This window comes from Mytilus trossulus, chromosome 13 (assembly GCF_036588685.1).
Source record: "Mytilus trossulus isolate FHL-02 chromosome 13, PNRI_Mtr1.1.1.hap1, whole genome shotgun sequence".
Lineage (NCBI taxonomy): Eukaryota > Metazoa > Mollusca > Bivalvia > Mytilida > Mytilidae > Mytilus > Mytilus trossulus.
The window spans coordinates 59,575,635-59,599,315 of NC_086385.1; the positions used below are offsets into that span (position 1 = coordinate 59,575,635).

Here is a 23,681-nt window from a genome sequence, read left to right on the forward strand (position 1 = left end):
TATCACAAAGAAACGCACACACAAATAATATAGTAATATACACAACATGCACACCATAGATCGACAACGAACATCTTCCATCAATGACATATACAGCACAGGGCATCAAAAAGAGCTACGCGCGTCTGTTACGGATATGTTATCTTGAATTTATACAATAGAAAAGTTTTAAAGTGGTTTCGTCGTCGAACGTCAGAGCGTCGGAAATATTTGTTTTGGTGCTCCGGGTGAGAGTTGCTTATGATTTTGGAATTAATGAAAATACGATTATACTACATGTAGCAGGTACTGAAATAAAATTTTGTACACTTAATCAGTAAATCATGAAATTTGATACATATTTGTTTTATTTATTTCGGACTGGTAAATAATATTTTATTGAGATTGTCCACAAACTTTACGGACAACCCTCGTACACCATGTCCAGTGTAGTTATTTATTTTTCAATGGAATGTTGTGAAATGTGTTAATATGTTAACTTTATTGTTATGTATGAATATCTTATACTGTACCAGAATAACTGCTTATTTTTATGAAGCATATCTACAAGTATCAGTTTCATGCATACTCATCACTGCTGATTGATGAAGATAGTGTGTTTACATATATGTTGATTATGATTTAATAAAATGTATATTGCTTGATTAAAAATCAGTCTCTTTGTTTGATTGATAGTAGGCGAGGTCAAATCTTTTCGCAAACTTGAAAGGGCTTGATCCATGCATCATCTCTATGAAGATTGAGTACAATCAACCAAATGGTTCTTGAGAAGAAGTCGTTTAAGTGAAAAATTTAACGAACGGATGGGCAGACGACGGACAACGTACAACATGCCATCAAAACAGCTCACTTGAGCCTTCGGGTCATGTGAGCTAAAAAGGTCATAGTGACCTTGAAAGTAGGTCAAGGACAAATATCTTCGCATATTCTAAACGGTATGATCCATGCAAAAAACCTATGAAGTTTGAGAACAATCAATCCAGTGGTTCTTGAAAAGAAACCGTTTAAGTTAAAAGTTTACGGACGGACGACGAACAATATGCGATCACAATAGCTCACTTGAGCCTTTGGTTCATATGAGTAAATACTTGAACACGTAATTTCTACTGAGTTGAATGGTAGAAATATTATTAACTTTTAACTAATGGAATTATATTCAAATAAAAGTAACAACTTACATGTCCGTGAAATGAGCTGGACGTAGAATTTAGAATTGTTTAAACAGTTAACTTTGCTTTTAAATCATTATTTATAGGAATATCTGTTATATGGTAGCAAATCGAAACTTTAATAAAACTTCAAGTCATACCAGTCCAAGTCTATATAACATAACAAAACATATTACATGCAGTTAAAATGGAAAACATTAATTCTAAAAAAAAAGATAACAAAGGCATCTGAAATTTAAAAGCGCTAGCGAACACGAACACAAATACAAAAAATTCCCCAAAAAAACACAATACATTACAAAACCCTTGATGTATGTAGCTTAGGACGTACATGTTCAAAAGTGTGGTTCACCTGGTTAAGGGATCCCAACATCACCACTTCCCATATACATAAAGGCATCAAGTAACACACATAATTTAAAATTCAATAAAACTTCACCAGTCCAAGTATATATACCAAAATACAATATAATACAGGTAAAATTTAAAATTAGTCATAACTGTTAAATAAGTTTATTAAAATAGCCCAATATTTCTCTCTTTTTCTATCTCTCAATATTCCTGAACATTTTGACATTGTGGTTTATCAACACGGATGTTTATAATTGTTTTGAAAGTTTAGCTGTACGATCGTCCCTGGTGGTGCAAACAACGCCATTGTAGCGAATCGTAATGGCGCATCACCCCAGCGGTATTTGTATTGTCCGTGTGTTGAATCTATAGCGTCCATAAATTGTCGAACTTCTGGACGCTTCATAAATTCAATGTTTGTAATTTCCAAGTTGTTATACCACATTGGAAAACAATTTATCCTTCCTCCTTCTATCATCTTAAACAAACCAGGGGTTTAAGGCTTTGTACGGAATTTTGCAACGTACCGTATTATTGTCTGACGTAGGTCCGTTATAAATCTAAATTCAAACGTAAAGTAGTGATGCATATATATCAATGACGAATTATTCGGAATACTAAAATTTCTTTCAACCAAACAAGAATCGGTATCAACTCGTAATAGATACTTAAACTCCTTTAAGGCTGGATTCATCCATATATCTTTAAACCAAAATCTACACATATGCATGTAACCCCATTTTGATCTTTTAGGAAATGGGGATTTGATACTTGTATTGAATTGTTTCGGAAAAGTAAATGTTATCGGAATAAATCGCAAAAAGTTCTTAGAAATTTTCTTTAATTTATCTTTTACAGAATATGTGACTTTAATATCACTGAAAAATAGGACGTTCATCTCCTCAAGGTATTCAATCGATGGCAACAGCTGATTCATTAACTTGTTTACATCCTTTTGAATATTCCAATCAATAAGAACAGCTATAGCGACGTTGTTTTCCTTCGATTCATCGACGTTTAACAGGTTGTGTTTCCCCGTTTCATTGACGTGTAGCAGTCGCAAATGTTTTGGAATCGCGAAGTAGATACTGCATAATCTAATTAGAAAAAACACCGTAACAAATATTACAAGTATATTCACCTGAAAAAATGAAATTCATGAAGCGAATTAGATCAAGTTGCAAAATATCTTCTATAAATCTACCTCAAAACAAATGACTTAGCACACACGAGATCCAACACACACGCACACGCACCAACACACACACATGCACACACCAACACACACACACACGGGTATATCAGCAACTTATAATTTTCCTTAAATATCACTCTATGCTTCTTGTTCCAATCCAAAAATAACTTGTTTTATATAGCGCTAGCTCACATTGTCCACATTGACATGATATCGCAGATTTTATCGAATGTTTGCAGACCAGTCCGTGATTTATTGTAATATCCAAAACTCATTTCTACTATTAAGAAATTATATAGGCGTCATCCTGAACTTGTCAGCAATTATGGTGTTTTGTTTTCTACACTTTTTTATATATTTTTTACAACATAGAAATATATATGTACATCGTTAACTTTGTCAGCAATTATGGTGTTTTGTTTTCTACACTTTTTTATATATTTTTTACAACATAGAAATGTATATGTACATCGTTAACTTTTGCAATGAACGCGTGCCCGTGGCGGGTGTCGCATGCGGGGCAGGAGATAATAACTCTTCCTTAGCACCTGCTTTCACTTCAAGATTTACCTTGGGGTCCGCTTGAAAGTTATGTGATTTAATGAGAACGGAATATACACTGGTATTGTTTGTCTTGATTATACTTAATGTAAAAAACCCGGGGATCCAGTAATTTGAATACTGTCTATAATCGTTAAGTCAAAGAAAAATAATGGAAAACATGTATCATACTAGTAACTAAATACAAACATATTAGATTATTCAACCAGTTCAAATTTGTCGCGAATAGATATAAAATGTCAAATATGTTTTACCTATTGTCTGCTACAATTTTACATCCTACGCACTTCAGTTATTATAATTGTATTGTAAATATTTTTTAAGTATCTACTGGTACAGCCACTAGCGTTTTGTATTATTTTATGTTCACTGCAAGGAAATTAAAATATGTTAAACAGTGATGGGTGACTTCACGTCCATTTCTCTCTCTCTCTCTCTCTCTCTCTCTCTCTCTCTCTCTCTCTTTTCGTCTCTCTCTCTCTCTCTCTCTCTCTCTCTCTCTCTCTCTCTCTCTCTCTCTCTCTCTCTCTCTCTCTCTCTCTTTTTCAATCCTCTCTCTCTCACAATCGTCTTTTTCGCAACCCCCTCTCTTTTTCTCTCTCTCTCTCTGTCTCTGTCTCTGTCTCTCTGTGTGTGTCTCTCTCTCCTTCTCTCTCTCTCTCTCTCTCTCTCTCTCTCTCTCTCTCTCTCTCTCTCTCTCTCTCTCTCTCTCTCTCTCTCTCTCTCTCTCTCTCTCTCTCTCTCTCTCTCTCTCTCTCTCTCTCTCTCTCTCTATTTCAATCCTCTCTCTCTCACAATCGTCTTTTTCGCAACCCCCTCTCTTTTTCTTTCTCTATCAATGCCGACTCTCTCTCTCTCTGTCTCTGTCTCTGTCTCTCTGTGTCTCTCTCTCTCTCTCTCTCTCTCTCTCTCTCTCTCGATCGATCGATCGATCGATCGATCGATCGATCGATCCTCTTTACCCTCTCTCTCTCAATCCTACCTCTCTCTCTATTTCAATCCTCTCTCTCTCACAATCGTCTTTCTCGCAACCCCCTCTATTTTTTTCTCTCTCTCAATCCCGCCTCTCTCTCTCTCTGTCTTTGTCTCTCTGTCTCTCTGTCTCCCTCTCTCTCTCTCTCTCTCTCTCTCCGTCATGACAGATAACAATATTTTCACTTAAAATGGAATTAATAAATTAAAATCGAATTTAAACTGGATATGACCGCACCAGAGGAACTCTTTCAAGGGAAAAATTCTGAAAAATTTACATCACATTGACAAGTTGTATAAACAATTGGCTTTAATATATTGTATGTTTAAATAAATTAAGGAATTTTAATGTAATACCTTATGTTGATGATTTAGATATTGAAATGAACCATTGAACTTCAAAAAATATTGAAGAGAAATTTACTCAAAGACTGAAGTTTGCAGATTAAAAGAAAGGGGTTATTTATCTTTTTTCAAATAAAATTAATTACTTCAATACTTATTGTAAATAATTCTAAAAAATATGTCGAAATGTAACCATCCAGACCACAAATCGTATTGTCTACCGTACCTTGGTATATTTTACTGCACTGTTTCTGAACAATAGATATTATATTTTGACGGTCAGATCGTTATGAATGCATCAGTTAAAATTAAATTCCGAGCAATCCATGAGATTTGTCTTTGGAATTAATAATTATTGTTATAACACTAGAAACTTTAAATTTATAAAAGAAAAACCATCAGAGAATATATATAGGTAAAACACGAATGACATCTGAAACTTGCAAAAATAAACACTGTCAGTGAACACAAGAACACCCCCCACAAAAACCTTCATGCATATAGTTTACAGGGCACTACTAACACGTTCTTTCAACGAGACATGCTGAATGATGTGCTTAAACCGATTACGGGATTCCAACCTTCAAACTTCCAAGGTAGATAGAGACATCAAATAAACAACTCTCAAAAACATCAGAAACAATCCATCCCGTACCAAACAACATCCAAACGGTCACAAATCTAGACATCAACTCGATAACATCTTAGAGGTGTTCATATATGTAATACACATGACTGAAAATAAAGCAAGATACCAAACTATACTGATTAAAGCAACCATGAGTATAAACTCCTGTTTTCATTGAATTTTCCACAATTACTAACTAGATGAACATCTCCAATAAAACCGGAGATGATAAGCCTTTGTAAGGATGTATTCTTCTGACTTTTCAGTCTCGTTCAGTCTCGTTGAAATCTCGTTCTTAAATTATTTCCAAAACATATGATAGAAGTGAAAAATATCAATGAATTTTAAAAATATTATAATCAAACATAACTCTGTGAAAAAATTGTGTATTTACCATGAACGGTTTTTGAATAATCCAGTTTTCAAATTTTACGACCATTCAAGTCAGTTATTTTAGTCAAAATTTTTAGAAAATGGGTGAGGGATACAAAAAATGATTTTACAAGAATAATATACATCCCATCTCATTTTGGTCTTTTCAAATTTCTTAGATATGTATTTTTTTCAATCATTTATAACAAAAAAGTTGAATTAATATGCATTTTGTTCTTTAAAATGAGAAAAATCATAAAAATACAAAATTCGCAGTATGGTAAATTTTACACAAAAAAGCATCAAAATATGATAAAACTTTCTTATATTAACACCTACCTATAGTTTTTGTAAGTTAAATTTATTCAGATTGGTCCACTTCATCTTTATGGAAAGTATGAAAAAAAGTTTAATTGTGGAACTGTGATTTTTTTCACGATAATAGCCCAAAAATAGGTAAAAATCGATGAAAAGTGAGAAAATCATCAAAATTGGGCATTTTCAAAGGACCGTAGCAAAAAAAGAAGCACACCACCATATGATTTTTTCTTCACCAATTGTTTTGTTACAGTCTTATAAACCTAAAAATCAGGTTAAGAAAAAAAGTTTAATTCTAGAATTTTTTGGCTCCTCGATCCGGCCCATATGTAAAGTCGATCCGGCCCCAATAAAAAATATATTTATAAGGAATAAAAAAAAAGATATATATTATGAGTAAGGTTGATTATGTTTTTTTTTATTTCAAGTTTTCTAGATTATTGCATGAGTATAATTATATCAAAACGTGTATACAAGAATTCAGTCATCAACATTAATTAGCATTTTCTTTCACTTGACTGTGATTTTAACAAGTCTTTCATCTTGTCTTTCAAATAGTTACATACAAAACGGTACACTGAGCCGATCCCCAAGCTTATACATACAAACTTTTTCTTTTAAGTTCTTAACATTTCTCAAACTGTTTTCTTTCAAGTTCTTACAATTTCTCAAATTGTTTTCTTTCAAGTTCTTAAAATTTCTCAAATTGTTTTTTTTTTAAGATCTTAAAATTTTTCAAATTGTTTGTTAGTGTGTATGACTTTATTGTTATATTTCAGTAGTGCTGTTGTTATATTTTAGAAAACGTGCATTCAGTGTCATTGTTTTGTTATTTTCATGCAATACAGAATAATGGAAACTCATATACATGTAACTTGTTTTTTTTTATCTACACACAACTATTCAAAATATTGTCAAATTTAAGAAAAATATATTGACTATTCGATATTACAAAAAAAACAAGTGTTATACACTGTATACATGTAGAACCCTATGATGTTACCTGATTACCATTATTTCACAAATGTAACCAATATGCACAATAAATAATAGGTGACCTCAGAAGTTTCGTCAATACAAAATATCTTTTATTACAATAAACTATTTCTTAATTTAAAAGTGAATACAATTTCTTTCATTTGTATTTGTACCAACATAACGTCCATGTTCAATTCAAAGGTTATTTGAAGACAAACGAATACTTGTTATACATTTACTAAAAAGTGCATTTCTGTAAATAAAATTGCAAAACTACATTTGTTATTTACACCAACCAGAAGATCAAACTATAAAGACCTTGTTGATTACGTAACTTTAATTAATCAGGATTTGATTGAATTAAGTGATTACGAGTGGCATAACCATAGTTTACAATCATTAGATAGACAATAGTTGAATAAACAAACCAATTAATTATAGACTAATCTTAGACTAATGATTTGAATGAACAAGTCATAATGATGAGTTAAATTTTATAGCTTTCATTGAAATAAAAATCGCCATGACATTCAAAGTTAAAGTTGTCATGGGCAGTAATTTCATATTTTAGAATAGTGTGAAGCTGCTATACAAACAGAAACAATAACACTCATTTTCGAATTGATTTAAAATAGTTCTTTAAGGGCATACGATACAGTTTTGAACCTGTATTTACAAGATGAAGATTTGCATACAGTCTATTTTTTACCTGATTTAATCAAATATGTAATAAAAAATATACCTTCATGTGCTACTTTTTGAGTAAATTAGGTCGAAATTTTGTATATTTTCTCAAAATTCAGATTTGTGTCCGTATTTTCTTTTTCGAAAGAAAGACACAACTTTTTGGTTTTCAAAGATAAACACAAATTGTTTTTGTTTAATAATCGGTAATTTCGGTATTTTATAAGTATCATTTAAAATTATGCAATTTTTATTCCAATATAACTCTATATTTATCAAATGTTAATGAATAGAGGACAAACGTCATTTTTTGCTGCATGTTTATCAAATTTAAAAATACATGCTCTATTTACAGTTTAATATAATTTGGGTCACATAATCTCCTTGCATAATGAAATAAATTGCTGTTTTAAAAAATAGAGGTCCATGCACTCGTTTTCAAATTAAATCAGTTTGTCTCTGGTTTGAATGATACAAATCAGTCGAAAAATGCATCTTTTCCCGATATGTCATAGTTTGACGTCGCGAAAATAATATTTTACGTTAGTAACGTCATTGCCTTCCCTGTGTAACGTGTACACAGGGTAAGCGTGTCTATTTCAATTTAGAATGTGTCCGTTACCAGTTTGATACTGGATTCAAACTTGCTCTCTCTTTACAAAATATATAACAAATAATCTTTATTCGAATATTACGTCAATGAACCAAAATATGTACAACTGCTCCCTGCAATCCTACAGACTTCTCTTAGCTCCGCTGGTACAAGTATGTACTTTACAAGGTGGGCACACAGACTCACATTTGTCCTATACGGTACAATACGGTTCAACTTGTAAACGTACAAGTCCGTATTTCTAACAGGCACCAACATGTTCTTTATTACACTTAGTAATATTATTTAAATATATACGAGCGATCGATCTCGGATATCAACGTACCGTGGTCTTATGTCTCCAAAGACTTATAACAATCGAACCTGAGCAACAACAACAAATGGAAGTTTTTAACGACCTTGACTGGCTATACAGCCCTTGCACGGTCGGCCCTGGCTTGCGCCTTTTTTGGGCATTAACTAATTTATATTTTTACCATGTGGTAATTGACATAATTTAGAATGATACAGATAGTGTTATAAAAACAAAAATTTAAAAAGCAAAAGTTTGAATAAATAAATGAATAAAAAATTTAAAATTAAGTAACGACCCTGAGCTAGGATTCTCTCCTGCTTATATACACTGATGGTAGCTGTACCAATCTAGAGTGAGGGGTGTTCTAACAAAGAGCCTCTTTACTCGTATCTGAGTTGCAGGAGGAACACCCCTTTACATTTGACCTGACTCAAAGTTAACCCGCGAAACATCTTACTCTTTTCTATGTTTATTAAAGTATCATATAAATATATAAAATAAGGCTTCTGCCGAACTGTAACCAATGTAAATAATTAAACCTTAGATACAAAATCATCACACCTGTAACTGTATCGTATGCCCTTAACTGGTACTCCAATACTTCACTTACCTGTTGTCATCTATCGTCGGACACTTTTTGAAAACTCCATTTACACTGTTAAAATGTGTCACAAATTCCTCCAAAATCAATATAGCTTATTCATATTTTATCTATGGGGCCGGATCGACTTGGGGCCGGATCGACGTGGGCCGGATCGACTTGGGCCGGATCGACTTTGGGCCGGATTGACTTAGGGCCGGATCGGTTTGGTGCCGGAACGACCGGATACCTTCTCAATCTAATCGGCTCTAAGTGACTGGTTCTGGTCAATTTCACATTTTTCAGAACCTTACATTTTTCACTTATTTAATCTCTTGAGTAGGGCAAGATAAGATATCTGTGTTTTGTGAGTTGCACCATAACCCCCAGAACTGTAACTACACTGTCAATGGCTTGTCATCATACCTCCGAGACTAGCTAAACAACAAGGACATTGATAACGGTGCAACAGCCAATTAAAACATTAAAATAAAGCTATGCTTCAAGAATATAAGTTTTATGTGACATGTTTTGTGTTCTTTAACACCATATAGTATGTGTATTTCCTCTCGCAAGTGTACAACTGTAACAATGAATGCATGATGGTTGACGCATGCGGGGCAGTAGATGCTCACTCTTCCGGAGAAACTGATCTCACTTCCAGATTTATCTATACGCTAATTTGCAAGTTATGAATTTAACGAGAATGCAATATGCATTGGTAATGTTTGTGCTGATATACAATAGATAAATGTATTTGTTCATTTTCGATGTATCTAAAGGGTTATACTATTTGACAAATATGATACGTACGGTCTCCGTTGTTTACAAGTATATCTCAATAAATAGAAGAAAATGTATTTTGTATAAATATTTATAAACCACATACCTTCATTTCAATATTATTTAAAGCAATAAGCAAGTACGTTTATATTTTCACGGTCCGTGATGAATAGTTTGATCCTAAAATGACTATCAATTAGATTGATATTGTAACATATGTGTTTTCGTTATTGTAACATATGTGTTTTCATGTATTCGATGAATTTTTAAATCAATAGATTAAACTCAATAATATGTATTATTACATATCCCTCGATATATACATCTGACTTTTTAGTCGAGACTTGCAATCCTCCGTAGAACTCTTGTTATAACATATATCTAATCATGTTACTACTTCATTGTATAAGGACATTTGAAAAATACAGAGTTGGCAAAAAGCAAACACAATAATGACAATAAAAGACAAAACAAAAGCCAAACGGTTCGCTTAAGGTGGAAGTATACTCATAAAAAGAGGTTTTCTGCGCATAATTTTGCGCAACATTGATTTAGTGACATTTGTTTCCAAAATTTGAATTCTATATGTAGAATACATTATCCTGAATAGAACTTAATATAAATTTACAGATTTTATACAATTTAAGCAAGAAAATGATAGATTGTTATTTTAGGTCCGTTTTCTGTAGTCTTCGTTTTTAGTGTTTTTACTATAGAAATAAGGGGGTAATTATCATTTTTTTGCCGTACTTATTTTGGAAGAATGGTAACCTATAGTTTTTATTTTACATTTTGATACTTTATATGCTTACCAATAAAATGTCAAGGTATTTAAAAAAATCATGTTTTGGAACATAAGATAAATGAGCAGATTTTGGGACATTTTATCAAATCCTCATTCGATTCTATGTTAATTTTGTGCTTATTCAACGCTGAATGTTATAAATGAAATCATCTGAAAAATGCAGGTTTGGCAAATGCCAGTAACAAAAAGCAAACACAATATTGACATTTTTGTTTTATAAATCAATATAGTATCATTTCATCTGTTTATTCGCAAATTTTTATGCTAGAAAATCGTGATGTGTCTAGAATAAGACATCTTGTTAGAAATTACGGATACATGCTTTATATATATGCTATATATCTGTTTTTGTCAAGTTGTTGTACTCGGCTTTGACACACTCTCCATTTTCATTCTCAATTTTATTAGAAATAGTAAGATCGAATATGTCTCATTTTATCAAAACATATAATGTTCAGATGCCGGATAAATGAAAATCTTTGTGGGCAGACGTTTTGTGTAAAACATGTATGTGTATTGTTTCAACCATTTAAAATTGTAATATATATTTTATTGTAATGCATCGTTTGTCACGATCACATGGTTATTTAAACTCACTTCCAATACCTTCTAATTGAGAATAGGCTTTAATTTTGAAAAGACATTATCACAATAGTTTAAGTTATAGATACAATGGATAAGCGTTGATTCATGAAAAACAAACCATTCGCCCAGCGGGCTCATAGTTTTTTTTAAGAATCAACTCGTATCCATTGTATCTATATAACAGAAACGAATTATAGTATAACAATGGCCATATTCCTGATTTGGTACACGGCATTTTTAAAGGAAAAAATGGTGGGTTGAACCTGGTTTTGTGGCATGCCAAACCTCGCACTTTTATGGCCATGTGAAATATAACATCAAAAATGTGTTGAATATGAATGCAATATTTTTTTCATTTTGATTGAAAGTATGAATCGCCATTTCATTTCAGTATTTTTTGTTCCTCAAGTTGGTTGTTTTTCATAAATTATACTGAATGTAAAGGAAAATGTACTAACAGTTTGTATGCGTTGCATTAAAATGCACATGTTTCTTCTTTTTTAACGTCAATTGCAATCAGTTATTATAAATGCATTTTAAATGTAAGTTTGAATAATTAAAGGATAAAAAATGATACAATGTTATTTAAAACTATTTAATCAAGGGCATCAATATCAGATAATTTTTTTTTATAAGAATAGTAATATTGTAACATTGTAAGTACAATAGTACTCAAACTTTTGCTTGTGTTGAACATGAATGTAATAACATCTTTATTTTGATAGAAATTATGAATCGTCATTTAATTTCAGTGTTTTGTGTGCATTTAATTTTTTTTTTTTTCATAAAATGTAGTAAACTCCAGGAAAAAGATACTAAACTTGTTGATACGTTCCATAACATCGCACATATGTCTTCCTTTTTTTTGTTAGAAATAATGCAATGTCAATTGCAACAAGTTATTAGTAATGCATTCAAAAAGGTTATTTTGTATAAAACGTGAATGATAAAAGAAAAAAAAAGTAAAAACACAAAAATACTGAACTCCGAGGAAAATTCAAAAAGGAAAATCAAAAATCAAAAGGCAAAATCAAAAGTCCAAACACAACTGTCATATTCTTGACTTGGTACAGGCATTCTCTAATGTAGAAAATGGTGGATTGAACCTGGTTTTATAGCTAGCTAAACCTCTCACTTGTATGACAGTCGCATCAAATTCCATTACATTGTCAACGATGCATGAACAAAACAAACATACTCAAAGAGTAAAAATGTCAAAAATAGGGGTACAGCAGTCAATATTGTGTTATCATCTTAACATCACTATAAAACAACAAATGTAAGGAAGAAGCACAAAAAGGCATACATCAAATTTAACATACTCATTTTGTTTTTCTTATACGACTTAATTTATCTATGTAAAGTCTACCCGTAAAGGATAGAAGGTTTTCAGTATTGGTGTAAAATTGCGCGTTTGAAATTCGCACAGGTAGACATAAAAATATTTTTTTCGTTCAAAGTATGACGGCATACATAAATGCAGAGTCACGTAAAGTAGATACAACAGAAAACAGATTTAACAGTAAAAGTAATAATAATAAATAAAATAATTGTGTGGTTCAAAGTATGACGGGATACACAAGTACAGTTTCACGTCAAATGTATATCATAAAAAAACAGACTAAACAGAAAAAGTGGTATAATTGAATAAAATAGTTTTGTCATTCATAATATGTCAAGATCCATAAGTAAAATTAAAATTAATAAATGAAATAATTTTGTCGTTCAAAGTATGATGTTTTACATAACCACAGAGTCACTTCATAAGAATATCTCAAAAACTGACTTAACAGTACAAGTAATATTAATAAAGACAAATAAAAGAATACTATAACACGTTATTAAGATGATAACCATGACAGTACACAAAATCTATACTGCAAGACCATCTTGTATTATTTGTGAAGTTGATATGGAATATTTATCAACAAGTTCTGGGTATCTTCCCAAAGGATAACCACGCATAAACTTTTGCGTTTGTTTAATACAGATGCAATCATTTCTTTATGCCAGTGAAAATTATTGACTGCCATTGGATGTTTGTACTTTATATAATATAGAATGTTTTTTTTTATAAAATGAATAAAATAATCAGAGAAAATATAAAACAATGGTGTTTGCATTGATTATTTCACCAATTTATCTTCTTTTGTCAAAAAGGGGCAATGCTATTTGTTAATAGTTATTTCAAAGGCCTCTCGATATGATTTTGTTTATCAGAATTTTAATATTGTAAATAAAATAATGCTTTAACTTTTTTGTGTTGAATACATATGCGTTTATTTCTTTATTTTAATAGAAATAATGAACCCCCATCTGAATTCAGAACTTTTCTTTACAACAGGAGTGGTAGTTTTTCATAGAGTATTTGTAATATTGGTAAAAGATACTAAAATTTAATTTTCAATATGATGAGTTTATTCACTATACTTTACAATGCAAATAATTATTCTCTTGTATCAGAAATAATGCAACGTCATTTGCCATTAGTCATTACACATGCTTTTCGATAAGTAATTTGGAATAAATGAAGGAAAAATATGCATACACTTTTGTTTGTGTTGAATAAGAATTTATTTGAATTAGTTTAATGGAAATCTTAACCGCCATTGGATGTTTGTCATGTAGGATTGGTTGTTTTTCATAAAAATAAAAAAAAATGTTTTTCATTTAAGATGTAATACACCCTATCGCTATTCCCGGCTGACCCTGCCGCTTGAACTTTTGACGCATACAACAATCACTTTTTCATTATGGCGTCAGCTATTTTGGTTTATGACGTCATAATTTTACGGGAACCTGTGTGATATCCAGTAATGGCGGACAAATAGCGATAAGGTGTATTACTAAATCGGAATCTCTTTCGCTTGTGGTGTTGTTTTACGGTAGTCCTCATATTGAAGTATATCTATCCTAACATTAGCTTTTATGCAATTATGGTAATTGAATGAGCAATGCTTGGCTGACAAATATTGTCTTGCATTGTTAACAAATCATTTCATTATGGTTAATTGACCACCCGTTAATGAGTATATATGTTTTGTAATAGCTTTTGAAGATGATAAAAAACGGGATTATCTTAAATATCTACAAGCAATAATGTATGGCCAATAAAAGCTCTAAACAGAAATAACAAAAACAGTAAAAAGTAAAATCACAAAAATACATTGTTTGTTGCCCCTAAATTGGTATTTTTAAGAATCGTTTGCAGTTTTTCATTATCATTTTGAATATTATAATAGATAAAGATACAATATAAACAGCAAATGTTTAGCAAAGTAAGAATTAAAAATAAATCAAAATGATCAAAATGTCAATTGATCCCTCCAGGAGTAATTGGCCTTTAAAATATTTTTTTCACAATTTTTCCTTAATTATTGTAATCTTTTTCAAAAATCTTTTCCTCTGAAACTACTGTACCAAGTTAATTATACATAGAGATAACTGTAAACAGCAAGAATGTCCAGTAAAGTAACAAGTCACCATCAATAAAACAGAGAGTTGTGTCGTGAACTTTTCTTTAATGCTGTAGAGTGTCTACTATGCACTGCAGCACATAGACCAAGGTGAGCAACACATGCTCTTTAGAGCCTCTACTCTATATACCAGTATAATCGGAGCATACACTGCAGCACATCGAACACGGTGAGCGACACAGGCTCTTTAGAACCTTTACTGTATATACCTGTATAATCAGAGTATCTACTGCAGCATATCGAACACGATCAGCGACACAGGCTCTTTAGAACATTTACTTTATATACCAATATAGTATCCCGGAGTATGCACTGCAGCACATCGAACACGTTCAGCGACACATGCTCTTTAGAACCTTTACGTTATATACCAGTATAGTATCCCGGAGTATGCACTGCAGCACATCGAACACGGTGAGCGACAAGGGCTCTTTAGAACCTTTACTTTATATACCAGTATAGTCGCCCGGAGTATGCACTGCAGTACATCGAACACGGTGAGCGACAAAGGCTCTTTAGAACCTTTACTTTATATACCAGTATAGTCGGAGTGTACACTGCAGCACATCGAACACGGTGAGCGACACATGCTCTTTATAACCTTTACTTTATATACCAGTATAGGTGCCCGAAGGATGCACTGCAGTACATCGAACACGGTGAGCGACAAAGGCTCTTTAGAACCTTTACTGTATATACCTGTATAATCAGAGTATCTACTGCAGCATATCGAACACGATCAGCGACACAGGCTCTTTAGAACATTTACTTTATATACCAATATAGTCGCCCGGAGTATGCACTGCAGCACATCGAACACGTTCAGCGACACATGCTCTTTAGAACCTTTACTCTATATACCAGTATAGGTGCCCGGAGTATGCACTGCAGTACATCGAACACGGTGAGCGACAAAGGCTCTTTAGAACCTTTACTTTATATACCAGTATAGTCGGAGTGTACACTGCAGCACATCGAACACGGTGAGCGACACATGCTCTTTAGAACCTTTACTGTATATACCTGTATAATCAGAGTATCTACTGCAGCATATCGAACACGATCAGCGACACAGGCTCTTTAGAACATTTACTTTATATACCAGTATAGTCGCCCGGAGGTTGCACTGCAGCATATCGAACACGGTGAGCGACACAGGCTCTTTAGAACCTTTACTTTATATACCAGTATAGTCGCCCGGAGGATGCACTATAGTACATCGAACACGGTGAGCGACAAGGGCTCTTTAGAACCTTTACTTTATATACCAGTATAGTCTCCCGGAGGATGCACTGCAGTACATCGAACACGGTGAGCGACGCCTGCTCTTTAGAATCTTTACTTTATATATCAGTATAGTCGCCCGGAGTATGCACTGCAGCACATCGAACACGGTCAGCGACACAGGCTCTTTAGCACCTTTACTTTATATATCAGTATAGTCGCCCAGAGGATGCACTGCAGCATATCGAGCACGATCAGCGACACAGGCTCTTTAGAACATTTACTTTATATACCTATATAGTCGCCCGGAGTATGCACTGCAGCACATCGAGCACGGTGACCGACACAGGCTCTTTAGAGCCTCTACTCTATATACCAGTATAGTCGTCTGATAAGTTAGTCGATTGAGTCCTAAAATTTGATTGCGTTATTTTGACCGAGTTTGAATGTCCATGGCTGGTAAAACATGCAGAGCAAAAAACACCAACACAACCAGTATTCCTGCTGATGATACACCGACACAACCAGTATTACTGCTGATAATACAACGACACAGCCAGTATTCCTGCTGATGATAGATATACCGACACAACCAGTATTCCTGCTGATGATACACTGACACAACCAGTATTCCTGCTGCTGATATACCGACACCACCAGTATTCCTGCTGATGATACACTGACCCCACCAGTATGCTGATGATATAAACACCGACACAACTAGTATTCCTGCTTTTGCGTTATTCGATGTGAACCATTTTTTTAATTTTATTTCTTCATAGACAGAAAAAATATTACAGTCATTCCTTAAATAAAAAAGGAGCTGTTTTTACATTTAGCAACACAAACAGAACTATAAGATAACATCTGTAATTTTGACTTGGTACAGGACATTTAAAGACAAGAGTGCACACACTGAAATGTCTCGCCTTCTGTACTAATCATTACTATTATGTTGATAGTCCTAAATATAAAGCTTTATTACAATTGTCACATAAAGGTTACATTAACCAAGATAACTTAACAAATGAACAAAGACCAATGAACCGTGAAAATGAGGTCAAGGTCAGATGAAAAATGCCAGGCTGACATGTACAGCTAACAATGCTTCCATAAAACAAATATAGTTGACCTTATACTTATAGTTTAATAACTAGAGGCTCTCAAGAGCCTGTGTCGCTCACCTGTTAATGTGTTTACTGATGTCGGCCATCTTCGTTGGTAGGCAGGGTCATTAGACACTTTTTAAAAAAAAGATACCCATGTATTATGATTGTGGCCAAGTTTCGTTAAATTTGGCCCAGTAGTTTTAGAAATGATTTTTATACAAGTTACAAAAATGACGAAAAGTTGTTCAATATTGACTATAAAGGACAATAACTCCTTAAGGGGTCCTCTAACAAATTTGATCATGCTGATTTATTTGTAGATCTTACTTTGCTGAACATTATTGCTGTTTACAGTTTATCTCTATCTATAATACTATTCAAGATAATAACCAAAAACTGCAAAATTTCCTTAAAATCACCAATTTTAGGGCAGCAACCCGACAACAGGTTGTCCGATTCAATTGAAAATTTGTGAGGGGATATATCTTATTCTGATGGACATTAAAATTTTGAAAGATTTGCCCTAAATGTCTTAGTTTCAAAGATATAAAGCACAAACTGCATTTTACCACTATGTTCTAATTTTAGCCATGTCGGCCATGTTGTTTGGTAGGCTGGGTCATCGGACACATTTTATAAATTATAAACCACAATGATAATTGTGGCCAAGTTTGGTTAAATTTGGCAAAGAAGTTTCAGAGAAGAAGATTTTTAGAAAAGTAACAAAAATGACGACAAGTTGTTAAAAATGACTATAAAGGTCAATTACTCCTCAAGGGGTCGACCGATCTTTTTGGTCATGTTGACTTATTTGTAGGTCTTACTTTGCTGAACATTATTGCTGTTTACAGTTTATCTCTATCTATAATAGTATTTAAGATAATAACCAACAACTGCAAAATTTCCTTAAAATAACCATTTCACTGGCAGCAACCCAACAACAGGTTGTCCGATTCGTCTGAAAATTGCAGGGCAGATAGATCTTGACCTGATCAACAATTTTACTCCTTTAGACTTGCTCTAAAGGCTTTTGAGTTATAAGCCAAAATCTGCATTTTACCCATATGTTCTATTTTTAGCCATGGCGGCCATCTTGGTAGGTTTGACGGGTCACGCCACACATGTTTTAAACTACATACCCCAAGATGATTGTGGCCAAGTTTGGTAGAATTTGGCCAAGTAGTTTCAGAGGAGAAGATTTTTGTAAAAGTTTACGGACGACGGACGACGGACGCAGGACGACGGACGACAGACGCCAAGTGAAGAGAAAAGCTCACTTGACCTTTCAGGTCAGGTGAGCTAAAAATAGACCAAAACACACAAACTTAACACTGAGCAATGAACTGTGAAAATGAGGTCAAGGTCAAATAAAACCTGCGCGACTAATATGTAGATCATAAAATATTTCCATTCACCTAATATAGTTGACCTATGACGTATAGTATCAGATAAAAAGACCAAAACTGAAAAACTTAACTTTGACCACTGAACCATGAAAATGAGGTCAAGGTCAGATGACATCTGTCCACTAGACATGTTCACCTTACAATCATTCCATACAACAAATAGTGTAGACCTATTGCATAAAGTTTGAGAAAAACAGACCAAAACACAAAACTTAACTATAACCACTGAACCATGAAAATGAGGTCAAGGTCATATGACACCTGCCTGTTGGACAAGTACACCGTACCGTCCTTCCATACACCGAATATAATAGCCCTATTGCTTGTAGTATCTGAGATATGGACTTGACCACCAAAACTTAACATTGTTCACTGAGCCATGAAATGAGGTCGAGGTCAAGTGAAAACTGTCCGACGGGCATGAGGACCTTGCAAGGTACGCACATACCAAATATAGTTGTGGAGGTTAAAAGTAGGATATTTTCGCTAATATAAACAAATACGTCTGTTCAGCCATAACTTTTAATAACAACTCAAAGAGCCCACGGCGACGTCACTGAAGTCGCCAACGTCGCCAATGGTAATGTACAAAAGATCTACAAACTTAGGAACGTCGTAATCCCGCGGTAATCTCGACATACTGGGGGCCGCAAAAAGTGCAAATTATCATAAATTTCACATTAACTGTCCATATTTGTAAATAAATTAAATTAAAAAAGTCTCTATCTCCATGAATGAACTAAATTGAATTAACTGAGTTCTTGTTCACATAAATGAAAAATTTGAATTAACTTTGAAAGTCCTTTTGAAAATTGTTAATCTTCTTCATCATTTTCGTCTACATTGGTTGTCCACTTTCGTATCCTCTCCCGGGCCTTGATGCTCGCATTTCGTTTCGGTCTAGTACTTCTTTGCGTTGTGTCTTGATGTTGCTCGTCAGTGTGATCGCTTGTAACATCCGAATGTGTCCCCGATACTTCCAACGGAAATAGTTTAACGATCGGTCGGGAAGTCTCACCATTGCTTGTCTGTATCCGTGCTGCTCGTACATGTCCATCATTGCCTCTGATAAGTTCATTAACTATACCTAGTTTCCAATTGACTCTAGGCGATTCATTGTGTATTTGAACTATGTCTCCAATTTGAATAGATTGTTCGTTTTTTTCCTAAAGTTTTGTGAAATTCACGCAATGAAGTTAAGAATTCGGACTTCCATCTGGTCCAGAAGTGTTGTATTAATAAAGTTTGTCTTTGTGCACATTTGTTAATTTCTTTGTGGTTCATATAGGTTGGATCGTTGAATTCCTCTATGTCTATTTGCGGATATGGCAGTGTTGATATTCTTCTACCATACAAAAGATGAGCTGGGGTTAACGTCTCGCAATCTCTGATATCTGATGAAAAATATGTAAGTGGCCTGTCATTTAAAATTCTTTCTATTTCTGTCACGACAGTCTGTAGAGTTTCCATACTAACTTGAGTTCGTCCAAGTGTCTTTTTCAAGCTTGTCTTTGTTAGCGCAATAAGTCTCTCCCAGAATCCACCATACCACGGTGCGCGTTTTGGTATGAATTTCCATTCTATTCCTCGTGTAGACAACGTTTCTTTTAGTGTTGCCGATTCACATAATCTTTTTAGTTCCTCTGCTCCTGTGATTAAAGTAGTTGCATTATCTGATATAAGTGTCTTAGGTATTGATTTGCGGCTTACGAAACGCCTAAAAGCTTGAACAAACGAATGTTCGGTTATGTTCGGTACCACCTCTAGATGAACGGCTCTGGTAGAAGCGCAGGTAAACAGGCATATATATGCTTTTGTTAAAATTCTATTTTCGTCTCTTACAAGTAATGCTCCTGTAAAGTCCACTCCAGTGACTGTAAAGGGGGGTGCTTCCTGTAATCTGATTTTTGGTAAAGGTGGTGGGTCTGGTGCAACGTACGATTTTCCATTCACTTTGCGGCAAATAACGCATTTGCGGAGTAATTTCTTTGCATACTGTCGAATAGTTGGTATCCAAAACGTTTGTCTAATATAGGTCACTGTAGCATTCATTCCACTATGAAGTAACTTTTCGTGTGCGTCCAATACAATTAGTTTAGTTAACGGATGATTTGCCGGTATAAGGTACGGAAATTTCGCTGATTCTGGTATTGGTGCGTTGTGTATTCTCCCGTTACATCTAATAAGACCGGTTTCGTCTAAGAAAAGTCCCAATTGTCGGACTCTGGATACTTTATTTGTGTTTCTGTGTTGTGCTCCTCTCAGATATGACAGTTCATCTGTATACGTAGACTCTTGACAATATAGAATCCAAATATTTACTGCTGTTTGAATTTCATTTACCTCCAGTGGTCCGCTTTTTCTGGAAATCCTATCCCGTCTACAGTTGCGTATAAAACGGATGGCATACGCGGTAATACGTAATAACTTCATGTAAGATCCATAATTCGAAATATCCAATATGTTTTTTATACTGCTTAGACTATTTTGGTGCGTCATATTCAAGTTGTCCAATTCCTCTTCATTTTCTCTGTCATCTACCAGTGACGTCAAAACGGTGTTTGTTGCGCTGTTTAGTTCTGGCCATTTTGTACTATCTGTTAACCAATGTGGTCCTTTCCGCCAAAGTATACTCTGGTCAAATTGTTCAATTGTAAGTCCTCTTGTTAGAAGATCTGCCGGGTTGTTATCAGTAGGGCAATATCGCCATTTGTATGGATGCGTCAATTCTGTTATTTCCTTCACTCGATTAGCTATAAAACGTTTCAAAGTCTTCGTAGATGTTAGCCAATGAAGAACGATGCTGCTATCTGACCAAAATACAATTTTTGGATAATTAAGTGTTGAATAAAGATGTGCAGCTAGTCGTGCGCCGATGATTGCTGCCATAAGTTCAAGTTGTAGGAGGGTTAAGCATTTGACTGGTGCTACTCTGGTTTTCGCCATTACTAAAGTTGTTTCGTTTTCGTTACTCAAATAAGCTGCTGCGCCGTACGCCTTTGGACTTGCGTCTGTAAATACATGAAGTACTAATTCTGTTGATGCTGATGGCTTGCTAAAATAATATCGAGGAATAGTGAATTGTATTGCCTTTTCCAAATCTTTGGTCAAATCTATCCACGTAGTCTTTAAATTATCTGGTATTAGTTCGTCCCAATCTAATCCACATTTCCATAACTCTTGTATCAGGATTTTCGCTCTAATTGTAATCGGACTAAGTAAGCCTAGTGGGTCATAAATCTTTGAAGAATCTTTCAAAACTTCTCGTTTAGTAACATGTTGAAGTAGTTCCGGTGTAGGAATATCACGCTTAGGGTAAAATATCTCGTCGCTACGACTGTTCCACAACATTCCAAGTATTTTGGTATACTTATCCGTATCTAGGACGTTTTCTTCTTTAGCTAATTCTAGTAATTTAGCACTGTTTGAACTCCATGATCTCAAGTTGAATCCAGCTCCAGCCATCATGCTTCTTGCTTCTTTGAAATACGTAAGTAAATCTTCTTCTTTGTTCATACTAGACAATATGTTATCAACGTAAATATCTCTTTCTAGAATTTTAGCTGTTTCACTGTTTCCGAATTGTTTCAAATGTTTCTGTATTGTGGCGTTGAGTATAAAGGGCGAAGACGTCGCTCCAAATAACACTGCTTTGAACCTATAAGTTTTCAGCTGACTTCCTGGATTTGTAGGGTCACTAAGCCATAAAAATCGGGTAACATCTCTATCTTCTTCGCTCAATCCAACATGTAAGAAAGCTTTCTCAATATCAGTACATGTAGCAAACTGGTTGGCTCTAAACTGTACTAGGAGTTTTGTCAAATCATTTAATTTTGGTGGTGTGTCCATAAGACAATCATTTAGACTTGAATGACTTGGTGATTGACGACAACTGCAGTCGTATACTATTCGTATAGGAGTTGTTCTAGATTTCTTGTGTATAGGGTGGTGTGGAATGTAATGAATTTTCCCGCCTTTTTGTTCATTTTCATCTACTGTCTCAACAAATCCTCTGCGTTCCTGTTCGGCGATTATATCTCCATACTTCTTTAGTAGTTTAGGATCTTGACTAAGTTTCTTAATAACGTTCTCTGTTCATCTTCTTGTGACTGTATAGTTTGATGGTAGTTCGTCATGTTCCTGTTTCCATGGCAACTTTGCAAAGTATTTATTACCTCTGAGTTCAATCGAAGTGTCTTGATATGTTTCCAAAAAAATCTGTATCGTCTTCGTCTGTTTCCTTTGAGTTAATACCACTCGATTCCAATCTCCAAAATGTGTCTATATCATGCTCTTCCGTTTTATGAGAAATAAGAATATTAAAAATGCTAGTACCCATCAATGAGTTATCCCTCTTGTCGCTTACTGGACCGGAAAGTAAAAAACCTAACTTTGACCTCACGGCGGTTGGACCATTTCCCCGTATGACTTCATCCTCGACTAAGTCCCAGTAGTAGTCAGCTCCGATCAATAACGATATTTCGAAAGACTCTTCCTGTGTTACCGGATGTGCTAACTTAAGTCCCCGTAAATAATTCAGTCCTCTGTTGATGTGGCGAATATTGTTCTGCAAAGGTACGGCAATCATTGGTACAATTAGAACGTTTATCGGTATTTTCTGTCCTGCATCTGTTTCTACGAACACTGTCGATTTATCTAAATGTCTTACGTTTTTCTTTCTATCTCCAAATGATGATAACTGTAGAATGTCAGTTCCCTCTGACTGTGAATTAAGTTTTCTTGCTAAATCTTCGGTCACAAATGATTTCTGTGCTCCCTCGTCAAAAAGTATATGGGTATCTCTACATGAGTGGTCTGACCATACGGGTGCTACTGCAGTTTTTAAAAGAACATTTGTACGTACCTCGACTGACGATGAGTATACAATTGACGTGTCATCTTCCTTCTGATTCGTGTCATTTACCAAATGTACAGATGTCTGATTAGCTTGTCCATTGTTACCATGAAAATTCATATGCTGTTGGCTGTAATTTGTATTTTGCACGCTTTGTCTACTTCTGTCATTATCGTAGTTCTTGTTGTTAAATTGGCATACAATACACAGACTTGTGTGATGTCTTTTGTTGCAATTTCGGCATTAGTGTTTTGACTTACATTCATGTATACGATGTGTTCCAAGGCAGTTGAAACACAATTTCTCCCGTTTTACAAGTTTCATGCGTGCTGCTGGATCAGATACGTTTGCACAATGCGCTGGTGCGTGTACATCGC

At 34.3% G+C, this 23,681-nt stretch overlaps 1 protein-coding gene across 1 annotated transcript; it reads right to left on the minus strand.

The window, feature by feature from the left end:
* Positions 1–4,266: 4,266 nt before the first annotated feature.
* On the minus strand, positions 4,267–23,424 carry LOC134694539 (uncharacterized). Its single transcript, XM_063555552.1, has 3 exons — positions 22,816–23,424; positions 19,637–22,526; positions 4,267–4,433 (listed from the first exon to the last, which is right to left on the minus strand). The coding sequence occupies exons 1-3, from the start codon at positions 23,422–23,424 to the stop codon at positions 4,267–4,269; spliced, it is 3,666 nt and encodes a 1,221-aa protein (XP_063411622.1).
* Positions 23,425–23,681: the final 257 nt, after the last annotated feature.